Source organism: Centrocercus urophasianus, unplaced genomic scaffold, assembly GCF_019232065.1.
Source record: "Centrocercus urophasianus isolate 14NV4802_14NV808 unplaced genomic scaffold, USGS_Curo_1.0 seq_14, whole genome shotgun sequence".
Taxonomy (NCBI): Eukaryota; Metazoa; Chordata; class Aves; order Galliformes; family Phasianidae; genus Centrocercus; species Centrocercus urophasianus.
Genome location: NW_024884586.1, coordinates 19,536,089 through 19,560,764, shown reverse-complemented (window position 1 = coordinate 19,560,764; position 24,676 = coordinate 19,536,089). Strand labels below are relative to the sequence as shown.

General features: G+C 45.7%; 2 protein-coding genes across 22 annotated transcripts in view; one reads left to right on the top strand and one right to left on the bottom strand.

Annotated features, from left to right (window-relative positions):
* The window catches only part of PAPLN (papilin, proteoglycan like sulfated glycoprotein), a 63,487-nt gene extending 42,372 nt beyond the window's left edge, over positions 1-21,115 (top strand). For all 8 annotated transcript variants that reach the window (XM_042813519.1, XM_042813514.1, XM_042813517.1 and 5 more), the window contains 16 exons: positions 476-683; positions 2,414-2,590; positions 3,904-4,060; positions 4,653-4,739; positions 5,283-5,571; positions 5,702-5,819; positions 6,512-6,641; positions 8,955-9,609; positions 10,330-10,467; positions 11,336-11,463; positions 12,381-12,519; positions 13,931-14,068; positions 14,453-14,580; positions 15,097-15,205; positions 16,543-16,718; positions 17,114-21,115. In XM_042813519.1, the coding sequence (XP_042669453.1) occupies positions 476-683; positions 2,414-2,590; positions 3,904-4,060; positions 4,653-4,739; positions 5,283-5,571; positions 5,702-5,819; positions 6,512-6,641; positions 8,955-9,609; positions 10,330-10,467; positions 11,336-11,463; positions 12,381-12,519; positions 13,931-14,068; positions 14,453-14,580; positions 15,097-15,205; positions 16,543-16,718; positions 17,114-17,289 (2,953 nt within the window). In that variant the 3' untranslated portion in view covers positions 17,290-21,115. The remainder of the gene's footprint in view (positions 1-475; positions 684-2,413; positions 2,591-3,903; positions 4,061-4,652; positions 4,740-5,282; positions 5,572-5,701; positions 5,820-6,511; positions 6,642-8,954; positions 9,610-10,329; positions 10,468-11,335; positions 11,464-12,380; positions 12,520-13,930; positions 14,069-14,452; positions 14,581-15,096; positions 15,206-16,542; positions 16,719-17,113) is intronic.
* Positions 20,692-24,676, bottom strand: part of NUMB (NUMB endocytic adaptor protein) — a 93,828-nt gene continuing 89,843 nt past the window's right edge. For 11 of the 14 annotated variants that reach the window (XM_042813522.1, XM_042813530.1, XM_042813531.1 and 8 more), the window contains 2 exons: positions 23,944-24,087; positions 20,692-22,590 (listed from right to left, as the gene is read on the bottom strand). In XM_042813522.1, the coding sequence (XP_042669456.1) occupies positions 21,884-22,590; positions 23,944-24,087 (851 nt within the window). In that variant the 3' untranslated portion in view covers positions 20,692-21,883. The remainder of the gene's footprint in view (positions 22,591-23,943; positions 24,088-24,676) is intronic. The other 3 variants (XM_042813533.1, XM_042813535.1, XM_042813536.1) reach the window with 1 other exon arrangement.

Sequence of the window (24,676 nt, the reverse complement as noted above, 5' to 3'; positions counted from 1 at the left end):
TGCAGGCAGATTGAGATCTCAGTTTGGTGATGTCTTCTGCTTTGGACGGTGGCTGGAGCATGATGGATTGCGAGCTACTTTTCTTGGATTGTTTTTTTGTTGTTGTTGTTTGTTTTTAATTATTATTATTATTTTATTACTATTATTTTTTCTTCCTCTTTAGTGTTCCATTCCAGGCATAATATTTTTGCAGATGTTAGGAAACCAAAAGCCATGGAAATGAAACTTCCCCTTAGGGAAAGCTCTGCATTTCCAGAGTAACAAGTGTTTTGTAGCTGGGCATTTGCCTTTGGAGTGGGACTCATGCTTTGCACAGCCAATCAAGCTGGGCAGTGCTTGGTGAAATAGGAACTTGTCTCTGACTCTGTTCTGCAAAGAAGACATTTTCCTTGTCTGACTGCAACACGGACACGGCACTGACTTCTGTGCCATTTAGTTGGGCCATTATTTGTTTGCTTGATTCTGTGACCTGCAGGTGGAAAACAGGGGAGTGGGGACCCTGCTCAGCTACCTGTGGTGGAGGCACCCAGACTCGCTCTGTTTACTGTGTAGCATTTGATGGTCAGAACTCCCAAGGTGTTGTGGACAACGCTGAGTGTATGGCCTTTGCACAGCAGCCTCACAGCAGTCAGCCCTGCAACAGGAGACAGTGTGCAACCTGGAGCACAGGGCCCTGGTCAGAGGTGAGTTTGTGTGAGAAGCAACTGCCACATGGCATTCACTAAAGGAGGGTCTGCCAGAGTTTGAGGGTGAAAAGCCAGGCACCTTCTCTGAGACTGTACAAGGTGGATGTCCATGGCAAGGTGCAGACTGTCCCTGCAGTCCTCCAGAGTTCTCCAAATAGCATCTATGCCTTTTGATAATTTTTTTCCTGTTCCTTTCACCACATGCTCTCTCCCCTGTATTTTCATCAGATCTACCAGATCTTGCCAGTGTTTGTTTCTGAGCCAGGCCTGGTGAAGGGCAGGCTAAGAGCTGCTGTGCTGCAGCTGTTCTTGTGCAGTAACATTTCCCCTCTGTAAAACAGGAGCTCATGGTTCCCACTTATGCTGCTTATTTCCATGCGTATTGCTGGCCCAGCATTACTAGCCCCTGAATGGCAGTACTAAATCACAACAGTCAGTAAGGAAGATGCTATTGAACTGCTGGTGACCTGCTGTTTACTGTAGGCTGTGTATCAGTGCAAGGCTTCTCTGGTCAGCTGCAGTGTGCATTTATCCTCCAAACTACATGCACTCAGCACTACCAGCCAGGCATTTAGAAGACATCTTATGTTCAAAAGTCATAGAAAGCAAAGGTAGTAAATATCATTGAATTGCATCTACTCAGTCCCTAAAGCATGAGTGAATTTTTTTTTTTGAAAGAAGTGTGTTGCATTCTTGCAACATTTGATTTACAGGCTTGTGGTATTTCTTTGTCAAGTGATGCAGCAGCAGCATGAAATGCGACTTTGAGGCATGATAAGCAGGACTGTAACGTTTTTTTGTTGTTGTTTTTGTACTCTCATGAGATGTAGGGTGTGAATACTGAGGTGAATTCAGGCTTGTGGAATGAGAGCACTATTTAGGAAAGGCACAAAGCACTAAGTGACCTGTTCTTGCAAATTGATTCCTAAATGATTCATTCTGGGGTTACAAAAAAAATGACTTCACCTATGTGTTATTGGAGACAAAAGGTCACTCTGGTAAATAAGTAGCACTCTACTGGGAAGCTCAAAGTAGTTCAGACAGCTCTCAGGTAATTTCCTATGTAGTTGACTTCGGCAATTCCTGGGGAACTGAGCTGGATTCCAGACAAAACCACTGTGAATTTAACAGAGGATTGCAAAAGGGCATTTACATGCATAGGAAGATGATGTCTCACAGCTTGACACCATAAAGTAGAGCATGAGGTCTTCAGGAAAAAGACATGAGAAATACAAGAACCTTGTCTTTTTATCTTCCCCTGAATTCTTTACCTTGAGCTGGCTTAGGCAGGGGGTTGGACTCGATGATCTCTGGAGGTCCCTTCCAACCCCTGCAATTCTGTGATTCTGTGTGATTCTGTGAACATTAGTTTGCAGGTATCTCCTGCCATCTACAAACATCGTGTTCTGAATATATTCTGTTGGACTGGTATTTTTTTCCAAAGTCATTCATTCTTCTTGTCTTTTTTGATAGAGAGCAGGAGAAGTTACGTAACTAAGCCAAAATTATCCAGTGAGTTCCCAGATCCTATCCAACATGCCATATTGTCTCTTCTACAGCACAGACAACCACTCTGCTCATTCCCATCCAAGAATATGGTTTTTAATGCTGGTTGCTTGTTTGAGACATTCTTAAAGTGGTACTCTGCCCTGTTGCTGGGGACCACAGCCTGGAAATGCAAGTGTAAAGTAGGTGCTTCCTTTTCACTGTTGTGCTCTGTTCCACAGTGCTCAGCCAGCTGTGGGGAAGGTGTCCAGACCCGGACAGTCACCTGCAGAACGCAGCGGGGCTCTCAGGCTCAGGACTTTGCTTGTTTGATGGAACCAAAGCCACCAGCCACCCAGCCCTGCCTTAAGGAGAACTGCATCCAAGAAGTCGGCTGGCACGTTGGAGACTGGGGCCTGGTAAGCATCATGCTTTCATGCATCGGAAATAATTGATTATATTGCTGTGTTCCTTGCAAACAAGGTTTAATCAGTGCAGCCTGGAATTGGCTGAATTGGAAAGCATGTACTTCATTACCAATCCCTTGGCTCACAGTTGCATTGTAACTGGCACTAGTAATGCTCCAGTTAATCTGTTGCCTGCTTTGTTTGCAGCTGCTATAAAAATAAATCCTTCTTGGAGGGGGAGACTATAGTTTCAGTGACAGTGGCAAAATGCAGCCAATAAACTGAAATGATCCACTCCTGCTGCTTATTCTCATTTATTTGCTCCATTACTGTGAAAAGCAAAACAGCTCATGGGCTGAATATGGCTTAGAGCTTCAGGCTTCAGGACTGGTCATCATGTTTGGTGAAATAATTTAAACTGTTTTTGTAATTGTTCAGATAGACTGTCTTTAGCTGGATTAATCTTGTCTCCCTTGTGGAGGGAGACAGGCTGTTTTCAGCCTGGGAAACATACCCGGGGGAGGAGATGGGGGAGATCCAATCTACCATGTGATTTCCAAGCACACTTGTTTCCCTTCCATGCTAGTGAGACCAGCTTGTTCTGAGTTAAAACACGTTACATCTGATTCTTTGTGTGGTGTAGCTGAGTTTTAATAACAGCTAAGAAAGCTGCATACCTTAATCTGATCTTTCCTGGCCTCAGGCTTTCCAATATCAGAGAGCTCCTACTTGTATCTGAATAAAAGAAAAGAATACTCTCCCAGTGTCTGAAAACTTTCTGTGAACAGGTTGGTTCTCATCTTCTCCACTGCCCTCTCTGCCCAGAGTTGCTGCTTGTTGCTTCCTTTTCACTCACAGCTTCCAGTGAAAGGAAATCCAGTTAGCTGCTTACAAGAAAGCTATCCATTTGTTTCCTGTTGTAAAATGCTGCCTGTTGTTTTTTGAATTCAGAGTTCAAAACTGGCCCTTTAACAACTGGTGGATCCCTGTAGTGCTAAGGTGCCTTCAGGTCAGTCTGGAACAGTTCACTCCTGCTGATTATTCCAGCTCCTTGCCACACTGTCCTTGGCAAAGCAGCAAGTCTAGATGTTAGAAAGTAAGCATATCTTGGAGCTTAATGGTTCAGGGCTGGATGCAACATTTGGCAAAATGATTAAGAGTACCTCTGTTCAGATGAATCCAGCTGGGCTGTTGTTTGCCTTATCTTGGTGGAGGAAGCTGTGCTCGGCCTGCAGCTAATCACAGCTGTTCCATACTCTTGGTCTGTGGTTGTTTCTGCATTCTGACTCTGGTTCCTGCTCACTTGCCTTCTCTCTGTACTCAAGTGTTCAAAGAGCTGCAGTTCAGGCATCCGGACACGCCAAGTTATCTGTGCTGATGGTGACTCCAAATTCTACAGTGCTGATATATGCAAAGCCATCCAACCACAGAAGCCAGCCACCCTGGATAGCTGCAACGTGCAGCCTTGCTACCTGCCACAGCGTGAGTTGATTTGATAGACACCCAACTTTTCCTAAGTTGCTTCTTGCCAAGACTCTGCAAAAGCTTGTGCACTCAGCTCCCTGCTTACCTGTCTCCATCCTGTGCTTTTGCACCTAAAACCATAGCATCTTCAGAGTCCCAGTACCTGTGCTGTTTGAAACACATGTAATGGGCTTGGGAGCAATATTGGTGTTTCTATTCTGAATTCAGTATTTTGCCTTGACTCTGTCCCAGTTTGTATTGCAGACTGATCATGAATCACAGAGCTAAGGACTAACACCCTGGACAGACTTAGTAGTTAGAAACTGTAGCCAGCTCTCATCCCCTTGTGGACCAGCTGTAAACTGTTTGGAGATTTTACTTGCTGTCTGTAGTTAGTCTTTGTCATAGCTGAAATGGTGAATTCTGGCTGCCTACCCACTGCAGGTAGCTGTCCTGACAATCCAGTTGAATCCAATTGCTGATCAGCAGCTTTTCCAGAAGAAACACATTTTTGTCAACCTTAGACTCCTGTTACTTTTCTGATGCATTTGCAATTATTTGAATATAGTTGGACTAGCTGCACTTATTTTGTGTATGTCTCTCTTTGCAGAGGTCCCCAGTATGCAGGACACTATGGGATATGATATCAGTCGACAGTCTTTGCTGACGCGTTACAACCCAAACAGCCCTCCCACAGGTTCAGAATTTTGTTTGCTTGGGTTTGGTAATGGTGGGCTTGAAACAGGGTATGGTAGGGAGAAGGATCCTTCTTTTCTCCCTTTCTCTTGTTCTTTTCATGGACTTCCAGAATTCTTGGAGTCAGGGATAAATTATAGGTTCTTCACACCAATAGAGAACTACCTGTGAGTTCATGCATGTAGCAGGCTGTAAAGATATCCCAGGTTCTGACGTATGATATCATGAGTATGATATATATCATGAGATATCATATGAGCATAAGTGCTGTCTGAGAAAAATGCTGCCTAAAGGAGATTAGAAAAAAGGTTCATGTGTCCTACTACAAGGGGATAAAAGCAATGTGACAGATGATTTCTTATGGGTCAGCAGGGTGAATGGTTAGGGCAGAACAGAAGAGGCTCAGAGCAACCAAATTCAGAAGGAAGAGCCAGAAGACACATATTCAGGTGAAACCTTGATACAGAAAAGCTTGCCTTGTAGCTTTGAGCAGGTATAAGATAGCAGATGCTCACTTGCATGCTGTAAGGAGTTATCTCCACAGATTCTGGTGATGGAAGGTTGCTCCCTGGGAGCTCTGCAGTTCACAGCAGCTCTAGGAATCACCACATCAATTCCACTGAGGACCATGGCATCAACTTGTTGCCTGTTCGCTGGGAATCCCAGTCACGATCATCAAATTATCATCAGCTCAGCACCACTCAGCACCCCACTGCAGGAACCAGATCTCAGAACTGTTATCAGACCCCACATGGCTGCTGTCCAGATGGACACACTCCAGCTTCAGGCCCTTTGGGGAGAGGTTGTTCCTTCAACACCTGTCACCAGAACAGGTAGCTGTGAGTAGATGGGCCTGAGCAGGGAGGCACTGCATTTCCTGGAGGCTTACTGGAATTTTCAGTCTGTGTCTGTTGAACTAAGCAGGTCAGATATTGCTGCAGCCTTTCTGCCTTCTGCCTGTAGGTATGGATGCTGTCCTGATGGAGTATCAGCTGCCCAAGGTCCAAACAACGTGGGATGCCCACAGCATGACAGTGATATTCATATGAGAAGAAATCAGCCTGCTGCAGCTGTTCCAACAGTAAGCACAAAAACCCTTTGGGTTTTAGCTGCCCATTACGTGTGAAGATTCAGTTTTGACCCGATTACTCAGATTATGTGTTTCTATTATACTTCATCTGTCCCAGTAATACTCCATGTGTGGCATGAGGCCCCTTGGCGTACTTCATTCCTGTTCAGTCTTGGGCATCTGCTTGTGATCCTCTGTAAGCAGGGGACAGAGGGAGTGGTTGGGAATTGTCTGAGAAGGAGAGAAGAATCCTGTGTAGAACTGGTTGAATAATCCTGAGTAATGAAATTTCTGTCTGTTAGAAACTTGCCATCCGATTTCTGGGAGAAAAAAAAATACAGAAAAATATTGCCACTAACAATTGTCCTTGTTTATCATCTCTGCAAATTAATTGAGGATAAAATATTTAGGGGGGAAATTCCTCTCATATAGCTTGGGGTGTCTGGTGGGGCCATTTGAAAAATCCGATCTACTGCCTAGGCTGGCTAGGTGTGTTTTGCAGGGAGGTGCAGCACTGGCTTCATGGCTGACAGCCAAGTTTCCCAGCCCTTGCCAGCATGAAAGCCTCTAGGAGGCAAACAAATGAGCAGTGATTCTTCTAGCAGCTGGCATCCTGCAGTCAACAGCTTGGACATGGTGCTTTGCATGTGCTGCTGCCCTCATGTATGCATGATAACTTTTGGCTTTCAATTCCTGTCTCTAAGGCAAGCCAAGCCTTATCCCAGCAGCACCCCTCTGGCGAGTGCCGCAGTTCAGTGTACGGCTGCTGTTTTGACAGTGTCGCTTCGGCTGCAGGTCCTGAAGGGGAAGGATGTCTCAATAGGCCCAACTACCGTAAGTGATGCTTTGACTTGTTTGGTTAGAAACACAGGAAGAATTACACAGAAATCAGTACCATCTGGAAACTTCCTGTGTGGAAGTTCTGACCTCTGGAAATTGTAGTGAATGGTCTCCTTGAAAACAAATTCTGCCTCATGGCTGGGATAGGGAAGGTTAAAGGGAATCATAGAATAGCCTGGGTTGAAAAGGACCACAATGATCATCTAGTTTCAGCCCCCCCCCTGCTGTGTGCAGGGTTGCCAACCACCAGACCAGGCTTCCCTGATCCACATCCAGCCTGGCCTTGAATGCCTCCAGGGATGGGGCATCCACAACCTCCTTGGGCAATCTGTTCCAGAGCATCACCATCGTGTAGAAAAACTTCCTCCTAATATCTAAGCTAAACCTCCTCTGTCTTAGATTATAACCATTCCTCCTTGTCCTATCACTATCCACCCATGTAAACAGTCATACCCACTCCTGTTTATATGCTCCCTTCAAGTACTGGAAGGCCACAATGAGGTCCTCTCAGAGCCTTCTCTTTTCCAAGCTAAACAAGCCCAGTTTCCTCAACCTTTCCTCACAGGAGATGTGTTCCAGCCCTCTCGTCATCGTAGTGGTCCTTCTCTGGACCTGTTCCAAGAGCTCCATGTCTTTCTTGTGCTGAGAGCCCCAGGCCTGGACACAGAACTCTGGATGGGGCCTCACAAGAGCTGAGTAGAGGTGGACAATCACCTCCCTCTCCCTGCTGGCCACCCCTTTTTGAATGCAGCCCATAGCACAGTTGGTCTTCCAGGCTGTAGGTGCACGCTGCTGGCTCATGTCCAGCTTCTTGTCTACCAGGACCCCCCAAGTCCTTCTCTGCCAGGCTGCTCTCAAAGAGGTCTTCCCCCAGTTTGTATAAATACCTGAGATCGCCCTGGCCCAAGTGCAACGCCTTGCACTTGGCCTCGTTGGACTTCATTAGGTTCTCATCGGCTCACTTCTCCAGCCTGTCTAGGTCCCTCTGGATGACTTCCTTTCCCCCTACTGTATTGTCTGCACCGCTCAGCTTGGTGTCATCTGCAAACTTGCTGAGGGTGCACTCGATGCCATCGTCTGTGTCGTTGTTGAAGGTCTTGAAGAGTACCAGTCCCTGAAGGACAGTACTTGTGACCGGCCTCCATCTAGACATAGAACCATTGATCACAACCCTTTGGCTGCAGTGAGCCAACCTAATTCTTAATCCACTGAACAGGCCATCCTTGAAATCCATACCTCTCTAATTTAGAGAAAAGGAATGTAGGAAAGCTGCTAATTGGCTAAGTTAGCTACCACAGAAGTTCTTATTTTCCTCTTTTGTTGTTAGAGCAGAATTGTGTGTAATCTCTGTCAGTGCGTAGCTGTTTCACACTGGGAAGACAACCTGGTATAGCCTGGTTCTCCAAATTCATTATTTGGGTTTAGGTGAAGTAGGCTCTTCTCTGAGGAACAGGAGCCATGTTCTGCCTTCAGACAACCCCATTTGGGCAGGAGTGCAATAAGAGCTACAGCTAAGGATGGAGCTGCTGTATAGGGCTCTGTGGAGATATTTAACCAGCAGAGATCGGGGGGGGAGGGGGGAGGAGGACAGTGCTTACTCTACTACAAGGATGCTAGAGGCGCTGGGCAAAAGCATCTCCTCTCCTGTAGTTCCCAGCTGTATCCTCTGCAGGCAGGTTGCTGCTGCGTTGCTTTCCCCTGTTGCTGCAGCAAAGGGATTGTGTGGTCACCAGCCCTGTGAGACTGCCCTGGAGAAAGGGAAACGTCTGCCTGTCCTCTCTGCTCTGCCACAGCTCAGCAAAGGGCCTCTCAGTCAGAGCCCTGCATCAGTATTTGTCAGCATGTGACTCTGATATTTGTGACTCAGAGCACAGAATGGTGTTCGCAGACACCTTTGGCCATGCTCCTCTTTATTTGCAGGAGTATTCTGCAGTGCATGAATCTTCACAACTGGGTCTAATCCACTTGCTCTGTGGGCTGGAAATGTGCGTATGATGGCTATGTGCCGCTCGTGGAAGAAGACCCAAGATCAACCTTTTAGCTGCAGGATTTCCTGGAAAGGCCATAACTATTTAGACTCAGAAATGTCTCTGAGCTGAGTTCTCTTTCTGCTAGTGGGAAAACTAAGATGGAGGGAAACATCAGAGCAGCTGCCCTATTTCAAAACAGCTGGGTGAAAAACTCAGGTGTCTCACCTTTCCACCAACACTGCCCATAAGGCCCATCATTTAGGCAAGTGGCTTGAAGAACTCAGACCTTTGTGTTTCATGACCCTCACATGCTCTTCTGTTCTGTTCTTTCTGGCAGCATATCCTGTCATGTGCCTGCTGCCCAGTGCTCACGGCCCCTGTGCGAACTGGACCACTCGCTGGTACTTTGTGACTGTTGTTGGCAAGTGCAACCGGTTCTGGTATGGTGGCTGCCATGGCAATAAAAACAGCTTTGCCTCAGAGGAGGAATGCATGAGAGTGTGTCATAGCTCTGTGGGGATTAGTCCCTTGGAGCACCAGCCCTCTTCTGGCACAGGAGCCCTGCAACGGCAGGACACTGGCTCTCATTTTCATATGGGTGCTGCTCAGGGTAAGCAGCAGCACCTGCCAAGAGAGTCTTCAAGTCATGGCCAAGAAGGAAGATCCTATGGGGCTTCAAACCCCTCGCAGAACAGACATGGAGAGAACTACTGGAGAAGGCAGGTGCTGCCAGAAGCTTCGCAAAAATCTGGTGTGATGGAGAGCCAGCAATGGGGCACCCAGCAAAGTAGATTGAAAAGCCTGAGCCAGCTGCACTTGACAGGGGAAACAGCAGTGCCTGGGCCCTCCCAAAAGCAGAGTAGCAGTGGCCAACAGGTGCTGCCACGTGAAGGCAAGCAGTGGCATAAGGCTTCTGGAACAGACGTTTCTGTGACAGAGAGCTTTGGGCACCAGGTGTCTGCAGACTCCTTCCCAGCACAGAATCAGCACAGGTGATTTTATTTTATTTTTTGGTCATTTCAGTCTGCTCATTGTGAAGCATCAGTGCAGCTTCCTCTGCAGTGGAAACGTAGGTCCAGCCCAGCTGACCCTGTGACAGATTGGCTATATATTGGCTTTGGTAAATCATATTAGCCAGGCCTTGGAGTTAAGAGGTTTCTCATTCCCTGCACTCTCATTACACTCTGACAGCACTGGAAGAAGCGTGAAAAGACTGGGATGCTGAGGCCTTTTTTTGAGAGGCATACTGTAAATGAAAATCCGTAGGTGGTTTGCCCATTCTGATCAGTACATTTACTTGACTCTGGCTTCACAGCATTTATCTCAGTGCTGCACAGAGAAGTAGTGGGTTATTCTGGGAAAGTCTTTAAAATGCAGTTTGGGTCAGGATCTAGACAGTGTCACAGTGAAAATTGAGGTTGTGTAGAGCTAGATATGTCTGAGTCTGGATCTCTGTCAATCTGCTGAGCTGAGCCTAGTTCTCAGAAGAGAGAGTTACATAGCTATGGCTGTCTCCTTGGTTTGCTTGTGGTGATGAATCTATCCAGACCAGCCTTTGCTGTGCAGAAGACTTGCTATATTACATGCTGCCTCTGCTCAGAGCTAAATGAGCAGCTAGTCCTTCTTTATACTGTGGTTGTCTATAGTCACACTGGAAGATCCTAAGGAGAGAAGAGCAGCTGAGGGGTCCCTGGAATCTCTTTATCTTTCAGAACCATTCTGGAGGAAGCCAAGCTCTCTCTTGTGACAGCAGTCAAGGGACAAAACATTCAACTGGTCTGCAAGGCAAGCATGTCCCCCTTCTCCAGGGTGGAGTGGATGAAGGATGGCCAGACAGTCTCCTCTGACAGGTAAGCTCGACCCTCTTCATTACGGAGCAGTTCATTATCCTTGCTGAGCAGAGTGCCAAATATGCTTGTCCACTTTCTAATCTCATTGGTAACATTCTTTGGAGGGGATAAAAAGGATTAATAAATAAACAAGCCCATGTATTAAGCTAGGAACACTCCTGAAAATGAGCTATCCATCTGATCTATAGACAGCAGAAACAGGTATACTCTACAACTGTATTGAGGCACCAGATAGCAGTATGGGTCAGAATGAGTGCTGCCCCAAAACCAGTGGAAACTGACTTGTGGGCAATTGTGCAAAAGAATGTTGGCTGTGCAGGATTTTTCCTGAGACACTGCTTAACTAGTCCAGGATGAAGCCTGTGGCCAAGTAAGTCAGGAGTTCCCCTGGCTGGAGTTTCTGGCACTGCCATCTAATGTAATGCTTTTAAAATTATAAATATAATTTTAAAAGCCTATTTTTTCATAGGAAGTCTGTTTCCTTCAACAGTTTGGATCCAGAGACTCAGTTTTTGTTACGAAAATTGCAGTTGTTAAGAAAAGCTCAGTTCTGCTTTTTTGTTTGCAAATGACTGCTGGGGCTCAGGCTCCTGCCTGGAAGGGCAGTTTGCCTTCTCATGGGAGAGGATTGTTGAAAGCAGTTCCCTGTTTTCCCATTCCTCTCCGTTCCTGACCTCCTTTCTTTGTTGCAGTTATTTCCCCTGCCTGTGACCCTGCTGTGGTCAACAGGGTGGTTTTTTTTTTTTCTAAGCTGGGGAGGGCAGTTCATGGTGGTGGTTTATGTAACATCAGCAGGAAGGGCCACTCTGCCTCGGCCAGGTGCTGTCCTTGGCCACGCAGAGGCAGTTGATTCCCACTCCTGTTGTAGGCACACCTACCAGTCTGACAGCTCTTTAGTTATCAGCCACGTCAAGCTGGAGGATGCTGGGACTTACACATGCCTCATTTCTGATGGGAGGACAGAGAGACGGCGGCAGATTCAGCTACAGATCATAGGTAATTCATCTTCTACTTACATCTTAAATCTTCTACTACCTCTTCTACGAAAGGGGTAACTCAGCGCTGCTCATTAACTGATGCTGACAACGGGAAAAGTCCTCTGCTGCCAGGCAGCTGTGCAGGCAGCATTGCCTTTACCCCATAGCAGTGCTGTTCCTTGGGCAAGTTATAGCAGCAGATCTCCTCCGCAGTGCAGGAATCAAGAGTGTGGAGGCAACAGGGCTTCTTCTGATGTTATGTTATGATAAAGCCCTTACCCTAAAGCACTTCCCACCTGCAGTGGCACCTCGTACCTGGAATTATTGCCCATCTGCAACCTGTACCGTTTCCAGCGTAGCAAGCATGTTGTCCTCTCTGAGAGCCATCAGCTGCCTCCTGGTCCCAGGCAGAAGGCTTCAGAAAAGGGGTTTCCTGTACCCTCAATCTCACAGTATGGTATGACTGGGTTACATAGCTGTTCATGCTGATGCATTTGTGTTTTGACCAAACAAGACCAACTAGGTAACAAATTATTCCCTGTTTCAAAAAACATGCCATATTTAAGATGCAAATCCAGAAAAAATACAACAGATCAGTCTAAAAAAGATGGGCCAGCAAGCCATTATTGGTGGCCTTAAGTCTCTGAGATGTACCATGTCATAGCAATGGTGTGGGGGCAGAAGGCAGTGTGGCCTAAGGAATACTGCAACATATTCAATAACAGAGAAGAGAAAAGAGTCTAAAATTGCTTGCCTGCAGGTCTGTGACTCTCATTAGTCGGCAGCACAGGCTTACTGCATCAGTCAGAAAACAGATGGCTGAAGGGCTCTTTGGCTCCAATTCAGCGAGTTCTCCCAAGCTCACAGAAAGCCCTATGCAAGAGGTCACAGTAAGAACAGTCTTTTTATTCACATATGGCATTTTATTTTGAATAGAGTACCAGAGTGCTGTTCTGGCAGAGGGTGAGAGAGGTCAGGTCCTTCACAAGGAAAATCAGCAGCACCGAGAGCTACCCAGAGACGGGAAGGTTGTACAGGCAGCCGGTTCCTCTGTGCATCAGCAATTCACATATAGGTAAGTTCACATACAGCAACAGTTTGTCCACCATGCCCAGCTGATGAACCATATGGCATCTCTTCATGTAGAAAAACTGAAGATTGGAAAGGTCCTGGATCAGCTGTTCTGGGCATGGTTAGGAGGCGAGGGATACTGAACTGCTGACAATAGGAGCAGGCAGAAATCCCAGTTGCAAGCTGTCTGCTGTTCTCCCAAGGGTCCCTTGAAAGAAGCATATCCTTAGCAAATATGTCCAGGGAGGCTGATAACAAAGCATCCAGGTTCAGACAAATACAAAAATGCTGGAGGAACTGTCCTTAGCTGTTCCAGTTAGTGTAGTCAGAAAGAGAAACCCATTCTGAAAAAAAGCAAAGCAAGAGGGAACTGCTTAATTACTACAAAATAGACAATAAATATGTGTATATAAAAAAATAAATAACAACCTGTCAGATACTTTAGCCCCTGGCCGTTTATTTTAAGTAATTTGTGAACACAACAGTTTGACTCCAAGCTATCTTTTCATGTACTGCTTGGCATACTCTGTAGTTTCTTGCATGTTTCTCTGGTTGTTCCAGGCCTTGCAGAAATAAAAGGTTAAAAGTTGTTTTCACTTTAAATGCAGAACACTGGGGCTCTAGACTAAATGGGAGTATGATCTGATCTCTCTCTTCTTTTGAGTTCGCTGCCTAAAACTCAGCCAATTTGCCGAATCCCCGGCAACCCCCTTAGCTGCTTTTGCCTAAATGCAGGAAGAAGTGTTTCACTGAACTATAAAAGCACTGAATTAGGGCTCTTTGGTTTTGTTTTTTGAGATCAAGAATTTAGGTCAGAGAATGGGGGTGGGGGAGATGATGTTTTCTTTGACTCTGGGAACATCCTGGTTTAGTTCCCTTCTGAAATGGTGTTTATCTGTAGTCAGAAGAAAGCAAAGAGCACAAGAGGATGGATGATGTGAGAGCCCATGCCCAGCCTTTCTGCAGTGTGCAGTGGATGCCCTTGCATGCAGTCTGGCTGGTGATTGCAGTGGACTCTTCACACCCTAAAAAAGTATTTGCTGTCTGCACCTTGAGAGAAGCTTACTTGGTGCCCAGGCCATTTGCTGTGTGTTTATGTTGCTAACACTTCCTTACGGTTTTAGCCAGAGGGGTGTTAGAAGTAACAGAGATGCTCTGAGTTGCTGTCTCTGAAGGGTTAAGTTGTCTGGCAAGAGTGCAGCACCACGCTGTGCTGATCTGTAGCAGGATTTGATAGAGGCTGCTTTTTTTCTGAGGAGAGTGAATGTTGTTAATGGCAAATTCTAACGGGAGCACGGAGACCGCCCTTTCCCACTTGAGGCAAAAAACAAGGCTTGTGATTAAGAAGGCCTTGTGCTGAAGGTCAGATACTGAACAAGGATGTTGCTGCATTGTTGTGCTTGTGGACTTTGCAGGTTGAGAATGGACAAGAGCGAGCCCTCAGTAGTGGAGGCCAAAGTTGGGGAGAGAGTCAGACTGCCCTGCACAGTGGAAGCATCTCCAGCTCTCACCATTGAGTGGCGGAAAGATGGGCAGCCCCTCTCCCCTCCCAGGTGAGCTCCCGGCTGGCTTTACTATTCCTGCAGCAGGCTGTGGCGAGGAGAGCCCCATTCTGAGGGAACGTTGTTGCTGGCCAGTGCAGACAGGGACTTTTCTGCTCTGTGCTGGGCAGTTTCATTTGTCAGGGCCAGACAATGCTGTCCTACTGCTCTAGTCGCAGGTCAGAGCCTGGACTTCAAGCTCTCAGAAGAAGAGCTGTGATACAGAATCTACAGGCCAGAGGCTGTATGGCGAATTGAACTGAGCTTCTGCTATACCTTTGCTTAGTGTTACTGCAAAGTTGTGTGTAAGGCTCAGATTCATTTCTGATGGCTGGAATCATATCATGGCTCAAACACAAGCTGAGGAGATTTTGTTCATGTGGTTTTGTTCATCAGACACAGACAGCAGTCAGACGGGGCCCTGGTGATCAGCCGGGTTAGCTCTGAGGACGCCGGCTTCTTTACCTGCATCGCCTCGAATGGACGTGACCAGGACCAGCGGCAGGTCCTGCTCCGACCTCTAGGTACCAGGCGGGTGGCTGTGTTGCATGTCTGTGCGCACAAGTGTGAAACAGGAAGGGCTGGGCAGAGTGGGTTTCTCCTCTGGCCGTGCCTCTTAACTTCATACCTAATGTTTAACAGGCAGCTTGTGGGTAAGGGAAGAGTGAGTGGGTTTTCCCAACGGTATTCTCATGTATCAGTAGGTCATGGTGCTCTAGATAGCTGAGGTGGGACTGCTAGTATGAGAGTGTCTCTTGGACTTCATTTCTGACATGGAACAGGTAAGGTAGTAGCAGGAGGCAATAAAGAGGCAGTTCTTCTTTGCATATGATGTACTTTTGTCTAATTGGAGGAAAAATACTCTTTGAAATCTCCATTTCTTGCCCTGGCTCGGGCTAAAGCCCTTAGGATATATGACATTCCCCGTAGCAATAGCTACAGCTAGTTCCAAACATGCTGGTTCAAGGCCTAGAAGCTTCTGCTACCTGGGGCAGCATAGCATTGTATTCTTGCTAGTAACTGTTCACCTTCTGGTTTAGGAGGACTGAGGATTACTGGTCTTCTGCCAAGCATTAAGGTATCTGAAGGAGAAACTGCTCAACTTCATTGTACAGTGACTGGCAACAATGTGAATATAAGGTGGTCAAGGTGAGCAAAAGCAAGGTGAAATTTCTCTCTTGTCTCTTCTTGAACCTCATCACTTATCCTCCAAATCGTAATGCAGGATGCCTGCTAGGCAAGGGAGAGAGCTGTGGTTCGCTCCCAATGGCATCGTCTCACCTTTCCTAATCCACCTAATGGTTAACCTAAAAATCTTCGGCAAAATCTCTGTGGGCAATGGTCACCGAGTTTGCATTTCAGAGAAATGAGTAGAGGCAAACTTTAAGGTAAGACTTCATGGAGCTCAGAGGAGCTCCATGCTAGCAAGCAAATGACAATAAAATACCAAAAATCAAAGTGAGTAACTGGAGGATGACTTATAATTGGTCTCTAGAGAACTCTCTGTGACTAAAACTAGAAAACATTTTAGCCTCTACAATAACAGCATCTATTCTCTCAGCTTTGTGCTGTGGCAATTCTCTCCCTTTATTGCCAGATGGGAATGAATGACAATTCACAGTGTTTTGGTAACAGTAAGAGAGAAGTTGTCTTCTTCTGATGATATTTTAATAGTTAAACCAAATTTGTCTAAGTATGTAGTGGATTTGGTGTGGGTTTTTTTTTTTTTCCATTTGAAAATAATCAGTTCAATTTTGGAGCTTTCTTGCAAAGGATCCATAGACATGGATTGGCAATTGTTTCAATCCCTCTGATCCAAGGGGTTGGACTGAAGCGGGCCATCTCACAAAGAGAGCTATTCTTCCATATGTAAGTTTGGTATTTGAGTCAACAAAATGATTGAATTATCAGGCTATGAATGAAACTCTTTTCAGTGAACAAAGTTTACTTTCCTTGGTAACTAGAAGTTCATAATTCAGGCAGTTTTCTGGCCATGCACAGAGTATTCCAGGAAGAACAGAATGGTTACGTTCTTGCTGATATTTTAACATTTTTCTAAACAGGCTTTTAAGGGAAAAAGGTTGCATTGCTCACTACCCCATATGTTCATCAGGCAATGTGCATAAGCTACTAATGCCAGCCAAACAAGACTGCCAGACCACAACCCGGAGAGAGGGAAAGTCACTGTGGCTTTTCTTCTAGTTCCTCAAACCTCAAAAATGTGTCATACTGGAAAGGACAAAGACCATATACAGAGCACACAGCTAGCTACCTCCCACGGTGGCAGTGGACTAATGAATGTAGACTTGCTCAGGCTCATATTCCTACATAATTGTAGAGCCAGGTTATGGCAAAAGAAGACTTCTTCCTTTGTGCTGAATTTGTACTAATTTACCCCTTTCACAGAGCATCAATTCCAAAGAGTACAAAGAGCTCCTTTAGTTACCAGGAGTGGGAACGGTGGTACAAAACACTTCTCATTACAGAAATGGAGTCCCAGTGAGGGCAGATGGCCGCCGCGTCCACCTGTCCCAGGATGGAAGCCTGACCATAAGCAATGTTCAGTTGGCTGACGAGGGATCCTACACATGCAGCGCCTACAGCAGCAGCAACTCTGTCAGTGCCAGCACAGAGGTGAAAGTGCTGAGGAGCAGGCCCAGCAGTGAGTACAACTTGTCCTCCCCACTTCTCCTGGCACAGAGCTGCTGCCTCTTGTCCATTACTAGAAGGCTGCCCATCATGCACCCATCCACCACCAGTCCCGGGCTTTGGGGAGCAGCAGGAGCCTCTGGGTGGGTGTGAGAGCAGGGTGGTGGAAACGGCCCCCCACCAAGGCACCGGGAATCAGTCCCAGAAACTGCCTTCTCTTTCTTTATCTAACCAGAGTTGTCATTTTCTCTCTCTGGTCCTTTATTTGGACTGTAATTAAACAATTCCCCTTAGAACTGGAAGGATGGAGAAAATGGGAACCTGCTGTGGTTTTGGGGAGGGGAAGATAAACCTGGAGGCAAGCCCCGGCTGTGTTCTCAGCTGGCTTTACCTTTTACTTGGCTGCAGCAACTGTGAATCACGTTGTGGACCCGAGCAGAGAATGTGTGGACCAGCCGCACCTCGCCAACTGTGGGCTGATCGTGCAGGCCCAGCTCTGCAGTAACGAGTACTATGCCAGCTTCTGCTGTGCCAGCTGCTCTCGCTACCAGCCACGCGACAGCCCTCCTCATCGCAGTGGGTGACAGACACCACCAAGGCCGTGTGGAACAGCAGGTGACAAGACAAGAATTTTGAACTCTGTTCTTCTACTGTATGAAACTGTTCTGGCAGCTCAAGAGGGCAGATTTAATGGTGTAGGGTGTAATTGCCAAAAGGTGGGAGAACCACCATCCTCAGGTTTATTGCAAACTTCTTTCTTCTGACTCCTTGCAATGTCTTCCTTGTATGCCTTGCAATAGCTCATCCATCTCTCCACATAATGGTAGTTGCTGCTTTTCACAGAAGGAGGTAGCACTGGGAATACTCCCTCCAAGTGACTTTAGAGAGAGCAAATAACCAGAATGAAAGATTCTTCATATAAGGAAAAGAGAATAGCTCAAAAAAGCACCATAGGCTGAAGTGTCTTAAGATGGGCCTGAGCCGTCTTAACAGAAGGACTAATGACAGAGGAACATTTATAATGCTGAGGAGCAAAGGAATCTGACCATGACAAACAGCTTGGTGCATGTAAAATTAGCACAGAGGTGCTGTAAGATTGCCAGCTCTGGAGATGCAGCTGTGATGTCACCTACTGCAGCTACGTACTGTAGCTGTTTTATTACAGCGCTCCTAAGTAGAATTTATCTTTGGGTCAGTTTGGTTTCCACTTAAATGTATTCAGCTCTAGATTGAAATGCAGAAAGCAATGCTCCACAGAAAGCTTTGGACAAAATGGAAAAATGTATTTAGCCTTTTCTGAATGGTAGGGATCATTAACATAACAACACTGTAGTATGTTCTAAGATGATGCAGATTAAACATCAGTATCTCTGGGAAGTATTATGAAGTTAGTTTGGTTTTTCCAGAGCCAGAATCGTGCTGTTGAATTTAATGCAAGTATGGGCTTTTGCTAGCACTGTGCTGGGTATCAGCTTGGAGAGGAGAGTAATATAAACACGTAAATAGGTGTAGGGATACTTGTCTTGCTAGAATAAATTTCCCAATGATCTGCTGTTGCCAGTAAGCTCCAGAAACACTTGGGTCTGCATGTGGCCAGGGCTGATTCTTGCTATTATGTGCCAACAAACAGGGATTTCCAGACACAGAGGCAAAGCAGTTAGAGCTAAAAAGCATCCTTCCTGTCTGAACTAATACAGAACACAGAGTGGCAGCTGGCATGCATGAGGCACTGAAAGAGAAATCCCTGGGGATTAAGGTGTGTGTGTGTGTGTGTGTGTAAGATGGTAAGTATAGGATGGTTTGTTGACCCAGCAAAGGCACAACTTCAGTAACTCAAAACAGACTTAGACCTTCCAAGCTTTTCTGCAGTCTCAATATTCTTTCTCCATAGCACTAGCCCTAGAAGCAGCCTCATTCTGCACTACCTTCTGAGTCTTGGGTGGATGCTGGTATTAATTGGCACCATTTATTGGATGTATAGATATAGCTATACTTCTTTGCTGGTACAGTGATGTGTAGTGCTGATGTTGATGTTTGCAGGTGGGTAGTAAGGGCTGTTTTTTGCGACAGCTTTGTGTTTTTTAGTGTGTTGCTTTTAGGTTGTGTTTTGATTTTTTTTCCTAGTTCTGCTTCTCTAATTTAAGGCTTCTATGAAAGGAAGCTAATTCTGGACTGTGATCACACCACTCTCCTCTCCTTCAGTCCAGAACTGGCACTCAGGGCAGCAGTAATATGTGGGTGTAAATCCCCAGGCTTGGCAGCCTAAAGCTGGTCTGAACTCTAAATCCAGTAAATCAGTTCAGCTGCATCTAAAAATAAGAATTACCAACCTAATGATTGCCCTCTCTTCAGCACAGGTGTGGGTTCAGTACTGCACACAATGCTTTAAGATCTGAACAAAGTGAACAGTCTAAAAGCAGTCCAGTAAAGGAACAAGAGGCTACAGACAGTTAAAAAGCTTTTTTTTTCTTTTTTGTTTTTTTTTAACTGTATGGTACGACTCTGCTTCTTGAGACCATGGACTGATGAGAGGCTGTGTACATTTCAGTCCTGTGTGGCAGGCACAGAGGGCAGCAAGGGGCTGTGAGCCCCCCCCAGGAAGGTGGTTCCAAGTGGATGGTGCCTGTATCAGATGCCTTTCTCCCAGAATGAGCTGCCATTTCTGTAATACCATCCCTTTCTTTGTTTCAGGGGCCCTGTTTTCTAATAGTGCAGTCAGCTTTCATTTAGGCCGTATGATTAGACACAGCATGGTCAGGGAGCTCTGTCTCCAACCTGGTGAGAGCTGTAGTGGGCATCTGTGTTCTGACAGACTGGACTTTTAACACTGAAGGAACATTCTTTTTTTTTTTTTTTTCTCTCATTTATTACTTGACCTCCTTTCAGATGTGTAACCATGGTAATAAGGATGGGATCTGAAGGCAGTGTGTTGCTTCAAATACATGCCATGGCTCTAACAGTTAGTTAACTAAAGCAGTGTGTTTGCATTTTCGTATTTGGCAAGCAGAGAATTTTCTTCTGTGTAGTATCACTTAACCTCCTAATCAAATGTTTATATTATTTGAGAATCAAGGTAGTGGTTTTCTTCTCCAAAAAAAGGATCATAGGAAGGTCATTCTATCCCCTTTACCCTTATCTTCCAGGCAGAGGAAGGGTGTAGCTATTTCCATCTGATCTCTGGGCACAGCTCTGACAGACCAAGGAACTAGTAGGAGAAAGGAAAAAAAAAACCACAAAAACCACAGACCCAACCAACATTAGATCTCTAAGCGTATGTGACTATTTGCTAGCTTTCTGAAAGACAAATAAGCACAGGTACCAATTCCAATACCATAGGGTACTGGGGATTGCTGCTGGTGCTGTACTCCACACAGGTATGCTTAAGGTAAGAAACCGGTAAAGAAAAAAGCCCCCATTTTCTAGCCTACCTCTGTACTTGCCTGGAAATGGCAACTGCTGGCAAGCTCAAATGCTAGGGCTGATGCAAGGCAGCATTTCTCTCCTTTCAGGTTACAAAGTCTGACTTGGTATTTTTCAGTATATCTCACACCATGCACGTAAGCACGCAGTAAAAACCAACCACACTGATAGGATGGGTATCAGCTTCCTGGGAGAGCAGAAAGGAGTGAAAATATGGTGTCATCCTGGGCAGCCCTTAGGATCCTCCTTTTAGTAGCAAAGGAAAAGAAAGCCCAAGTGAGTATTCCTTTCACCTGTTTTTCAATGTTTGTATTTTCGTCTTTGTAAGTGTTCAATATTAGAAAATCCAGTGTTGCAAACCCAGAAACCAATATTTCCCTTAAAACCCTCCTTTGCAGAGCTTTTAAACAGCTATAGGTCAAATGGATATTTGCAAGTTCAGTCTTAAAGTTCAAGGTAACATAATGTGGGGTACAAAATGAGAAGTGTTGAAATATCATGAGCCAGAAGGGCAAATCCTGAAAATCAAATGGGGAGAGGGGAAATAAAGCTTTCACAGACGGTGCTTCTACCACCAACATTTATTTCTGTTAAAGCAGATTATAAATCATCAGTACAAATATATATAACTTACATTTGCTTGTAAGGCCAAAGTTTAAAAGTAAAGTTAAAATGAGATGGATTTCACAAGTCACCAGAGGCAGAACCTGGACCAGCTGCAGCCTTACCACAAGGTTTCACAAATCCATGGAAAAAATAAAAACAAGTTAAAAAAACCTCTAAGATCTATTGACAGACAAACAAAAAATGGGTTCCTAGGCAGCCCCAGGATGTTAGATATGGTTACAGTAAGTTTGTCACAGTAGTGTTAGAACCAATAGATTAAGACAAGAAAACTGCAGCAATACATGGAAGAAAAAAAAAATGTACTATATATAACATGTAGCTTGATTCCAATAAAAAAACAGTTAATTTTCCCCATGGTTTTCAGACCATGACAATACTGTTCTTTAATTTTCATTATTTAAAACTACAATATAATGACTTATTGGTTGTGATTGTTGTTGCAATATGCTACTTACAATGAACAGATACAAGAACAAGCTAGAGCCCCTTTTCCACCCCCCAACGTTACTTACAATAAGAATTGGAGATAAATCAATCTTATGTACAATTTCTTACATTCACCCCCCCCCCTTTTTTTTTTAAACCTTTGGCAAGATTACTTACAACTCATACATCTTTTAATATCCACTATTTAAAATATTCTAAATGCATAAAAATAAAGATTTTGGCTTTACTTTAGTCTTTACATATAATATTCACTTTGTTACTCAAAATGGAAGCTCAACTTTTTCCACAGAGCCAGCTTCTGCTAAACAGGTGACAACCTCCCTCCTTACTTCCCCCACCCCAACTCTGCTTTTTCCCTGGGGGGGGGAACATCCAGGACTCACGGGGCCTCGGAAGGTCGCAGGTCTGAGGTCTGCCATCCTTTCTGAGATACGTGATGCTTCTGCAGGACCGGGCGCCCAGCTCTGCTGTGTAACTTCCAGCTTTCCAAGTGAAGAGGGAATGCAGAGCGAGGTGGCTCCAGGGTTTATTTTGAGAACTGCACATGAAATTCCGCATACGTTTATATCCTCCCCATCATTGCTCCCTCTTTCTAACCCATTTTTCATTTGAAGGGACCTTTGGGATTATCAAAGCAAACAGATGAGAAACAGTCCCCTCTGCTCCCTTTATCTACAGGGCTGCTTAAAGTTCAATCTCAAATGTCTTCTGTAAATCACTCGAGAAGGGGTTGGTCGGGGAGGGATTCGTGCGCTGCTTTGCCTTGCTCTCCAGCGCTGCCCACTGTGCTTCGAATGGGTCTACCTGCGGGGCGGCCGCGGGAGGCTGGGGGTGCTTGTCCTCTGCAGCCCATTTGCCACCGTCAACGCCATTGAAAGCCGCAGAGCCGTTGTGCTGCGCGGGCGGGTTGAAGAAAGGGCTGGCCGTAGCGCTGCCGGCCTCGTACTGAGGGAACGTCTGCTGTTTGACGAGGCTGGGCGACTGGTGCGGATGGGCAGCCGGAGCGTGGCTCGCCGTGCCAAAGACGTTGGCTACCATCTGGGAAGGTGTGATTCCCACCACAGGTACGCTGGGGGCTGCCGCGTACGTCATCCCGTTTGCTACGGCGTAGGGCTGAGCTGGAATAAAGGGTGGCTGCATGGGCGGCACCACGCCAACCGGCACGGGCTGAGGCGCAATGAAGGTGCTCACGGGGTAGGCGGCTGCTGCCTGGGAAGCGGCCGGAGGGGGCTGCAGTGGCGGCTGTGCGGCGGGGGCTGGCTGCTGCTGGGCACGGACAGTCTTGGAGACCTCTTCCAACCAGCGGTCTGCCTCCGAGGGAGTACGTCTGTGATTTCCTTGGAAGAGACTTGGCGAGGCCGTGCCTGGGGTGCTGCTGTTCCACTCGGTGCCTGGGGAGGAAAGCACAGGGAAGTCATCAGTGGTTCTGTTCCTCACCCTTTTATCAGTGAGACAGGCCGCAGGATGCACAACAGCAGCCAGGCCTCTTCCCTCCGCAGCTGAGACCGCTGCTAATAGCAGAAGCGCCTTTTTGCATCCAGTGTACTGCCCTGTTTTAGGGAAGATGCTGGTCAAGAAGGGATGGAAAAGTTTCATCACTACAGAGCAGATTTTTGTTTTGTGGGCGTTTGTTTTGTTTTGCTGTTTGTTTTTAATAGCAGCCATCTGAGATATTTGGGCAGGCCTTTATTGCTCGGTGGCAATAATCTAGTCTCTAACTCTTAACATGGGAGTATCAGTTTCTGAACGCACAGCTCAGGAATGGTGGATTGTTGGAACATTAATCTTCAAGAATCTGTTTTTAAGGTTTGTTTTCCTTATTTATTTTCTAAATTCAGGCTTTACCCTTTTATAGTACTGGCATGTAATGGTACAGGAAGCAGGAAGTTCAAGGCAACATTCATTTTTCTGTCCCAGACTATAACTCAGGCTGATAACCCTTTCAAAGTCTTGCAATCCTCAACTTCTAACAATTCAGATTTTTCTGTTATAAATACAGCTCTATTTAAAGTCATTTATCTTCAGTGATTTAAAAAAAAAAATTAAAAATACCATAATTTCCATTCCTCTCCCCCTTTCAAAACCATCCTTCATTAGCTGAATGCTGCAGTCTTCTTTCTCCCTGTTTCAAACTCTCTTTCCTTCCTATAGGACCTCACCAACTCTTCAATGTAACGAGAAAAGCAGTTATTCAGTTTTTAGGAAGTGGACAACTGCTCAGTACTCTTCCTTTGGCCTAAGTGTCTCAACTAGTTAAAACTGTCAGTTCTCTGTTGTTTTTACAGTGGTAAATTACTACCTCACATTGGATGTGAATGTAGGCAAAGACAACTGAAGGGACAAACTAAAACTTATTAGACACAAGAAATTAATTTCTAAAGCTTTTAAGTACCGAGCGTGATCTCTCTCTGGCTGGGAACAATGTACAGAAATCATTTGGAGGTCCATGTACAGATCTCTTCATCCTCAAGCATGCGCTATTTTAATGAAAATAAGATAGCTTCCTTTTACAACATCAGCTTTTCTAAAACCCTGCCAAAATAAGAAACGGTCTCCCTTATAGACCCAGAACCTACAAGTTCATAGCTTCCCTCCATCCACTTGTGCAAAAGGCTACTACTTCCAGCTTTTGTTCCTGTTCCTTCCCCTTTTCATCAAGTGGCACACACAGGCGTCTCAGGAGCTCAATTACGCTTTTGATCCAAGCTCTCATAGCAACGCACAGGATCTACTTCCAGTCTTACCAGAGACCATGGCTGCAGCTCCAGTATTAGCAGCAGGAGCATGAGCCCAGGGATTGGTTTCACGAACTGGCATAGCTGTGGACACTACAGCAGCTTGGGATGGTTTAGCAGCAAGCACACAGAAGGCTGAGGCAGTGCCATTAACTAAAATGGGAGCAGACAACATCAGTGCAATTAATTCATGCAAGGCATGCACATGACTGGAGTATTAGTGGGCCATGTCGTAACCATTAACATACAACAATTTTAAACACTTCCACATGACAGCAGTTTGCGTAAATTAGCCAAACTGGACTGACAGTTGATGAGGCACATAAATTCCGTTTCACCAAGCCAACTCTTGTTCACATTTGTGGGATGGTGGATTTTTATTTAGTTGATGAGATCGTCAGCGCTGATAACTAAAGTTAAAGTTGTTGGGTATTTATAGCCAAGAGATCTGGCTCACCAGAAGGAAGTTACAGAGTGATTAAATTTAGATTCCAAAGAACACCAGATTTTGGATGCAAAATAATCACTACATTTAACAAGGAGAGGTTCTTTTTCCACACTATTTGCATAAAACTGCATTGGTGGAATGAAGGTTAGAGGCTACCAAGCGTGCTACAGTTTGGATCTCTACATCTTATTTGGGAGTTTGTCTGAAAAATGGTAATCGGGTGGCACAAAATCTCCTTCCCTTGCAGGATTTGGTTCCTGTGACACACCGCTGTTCAGACTTTTGCAGCCCAGG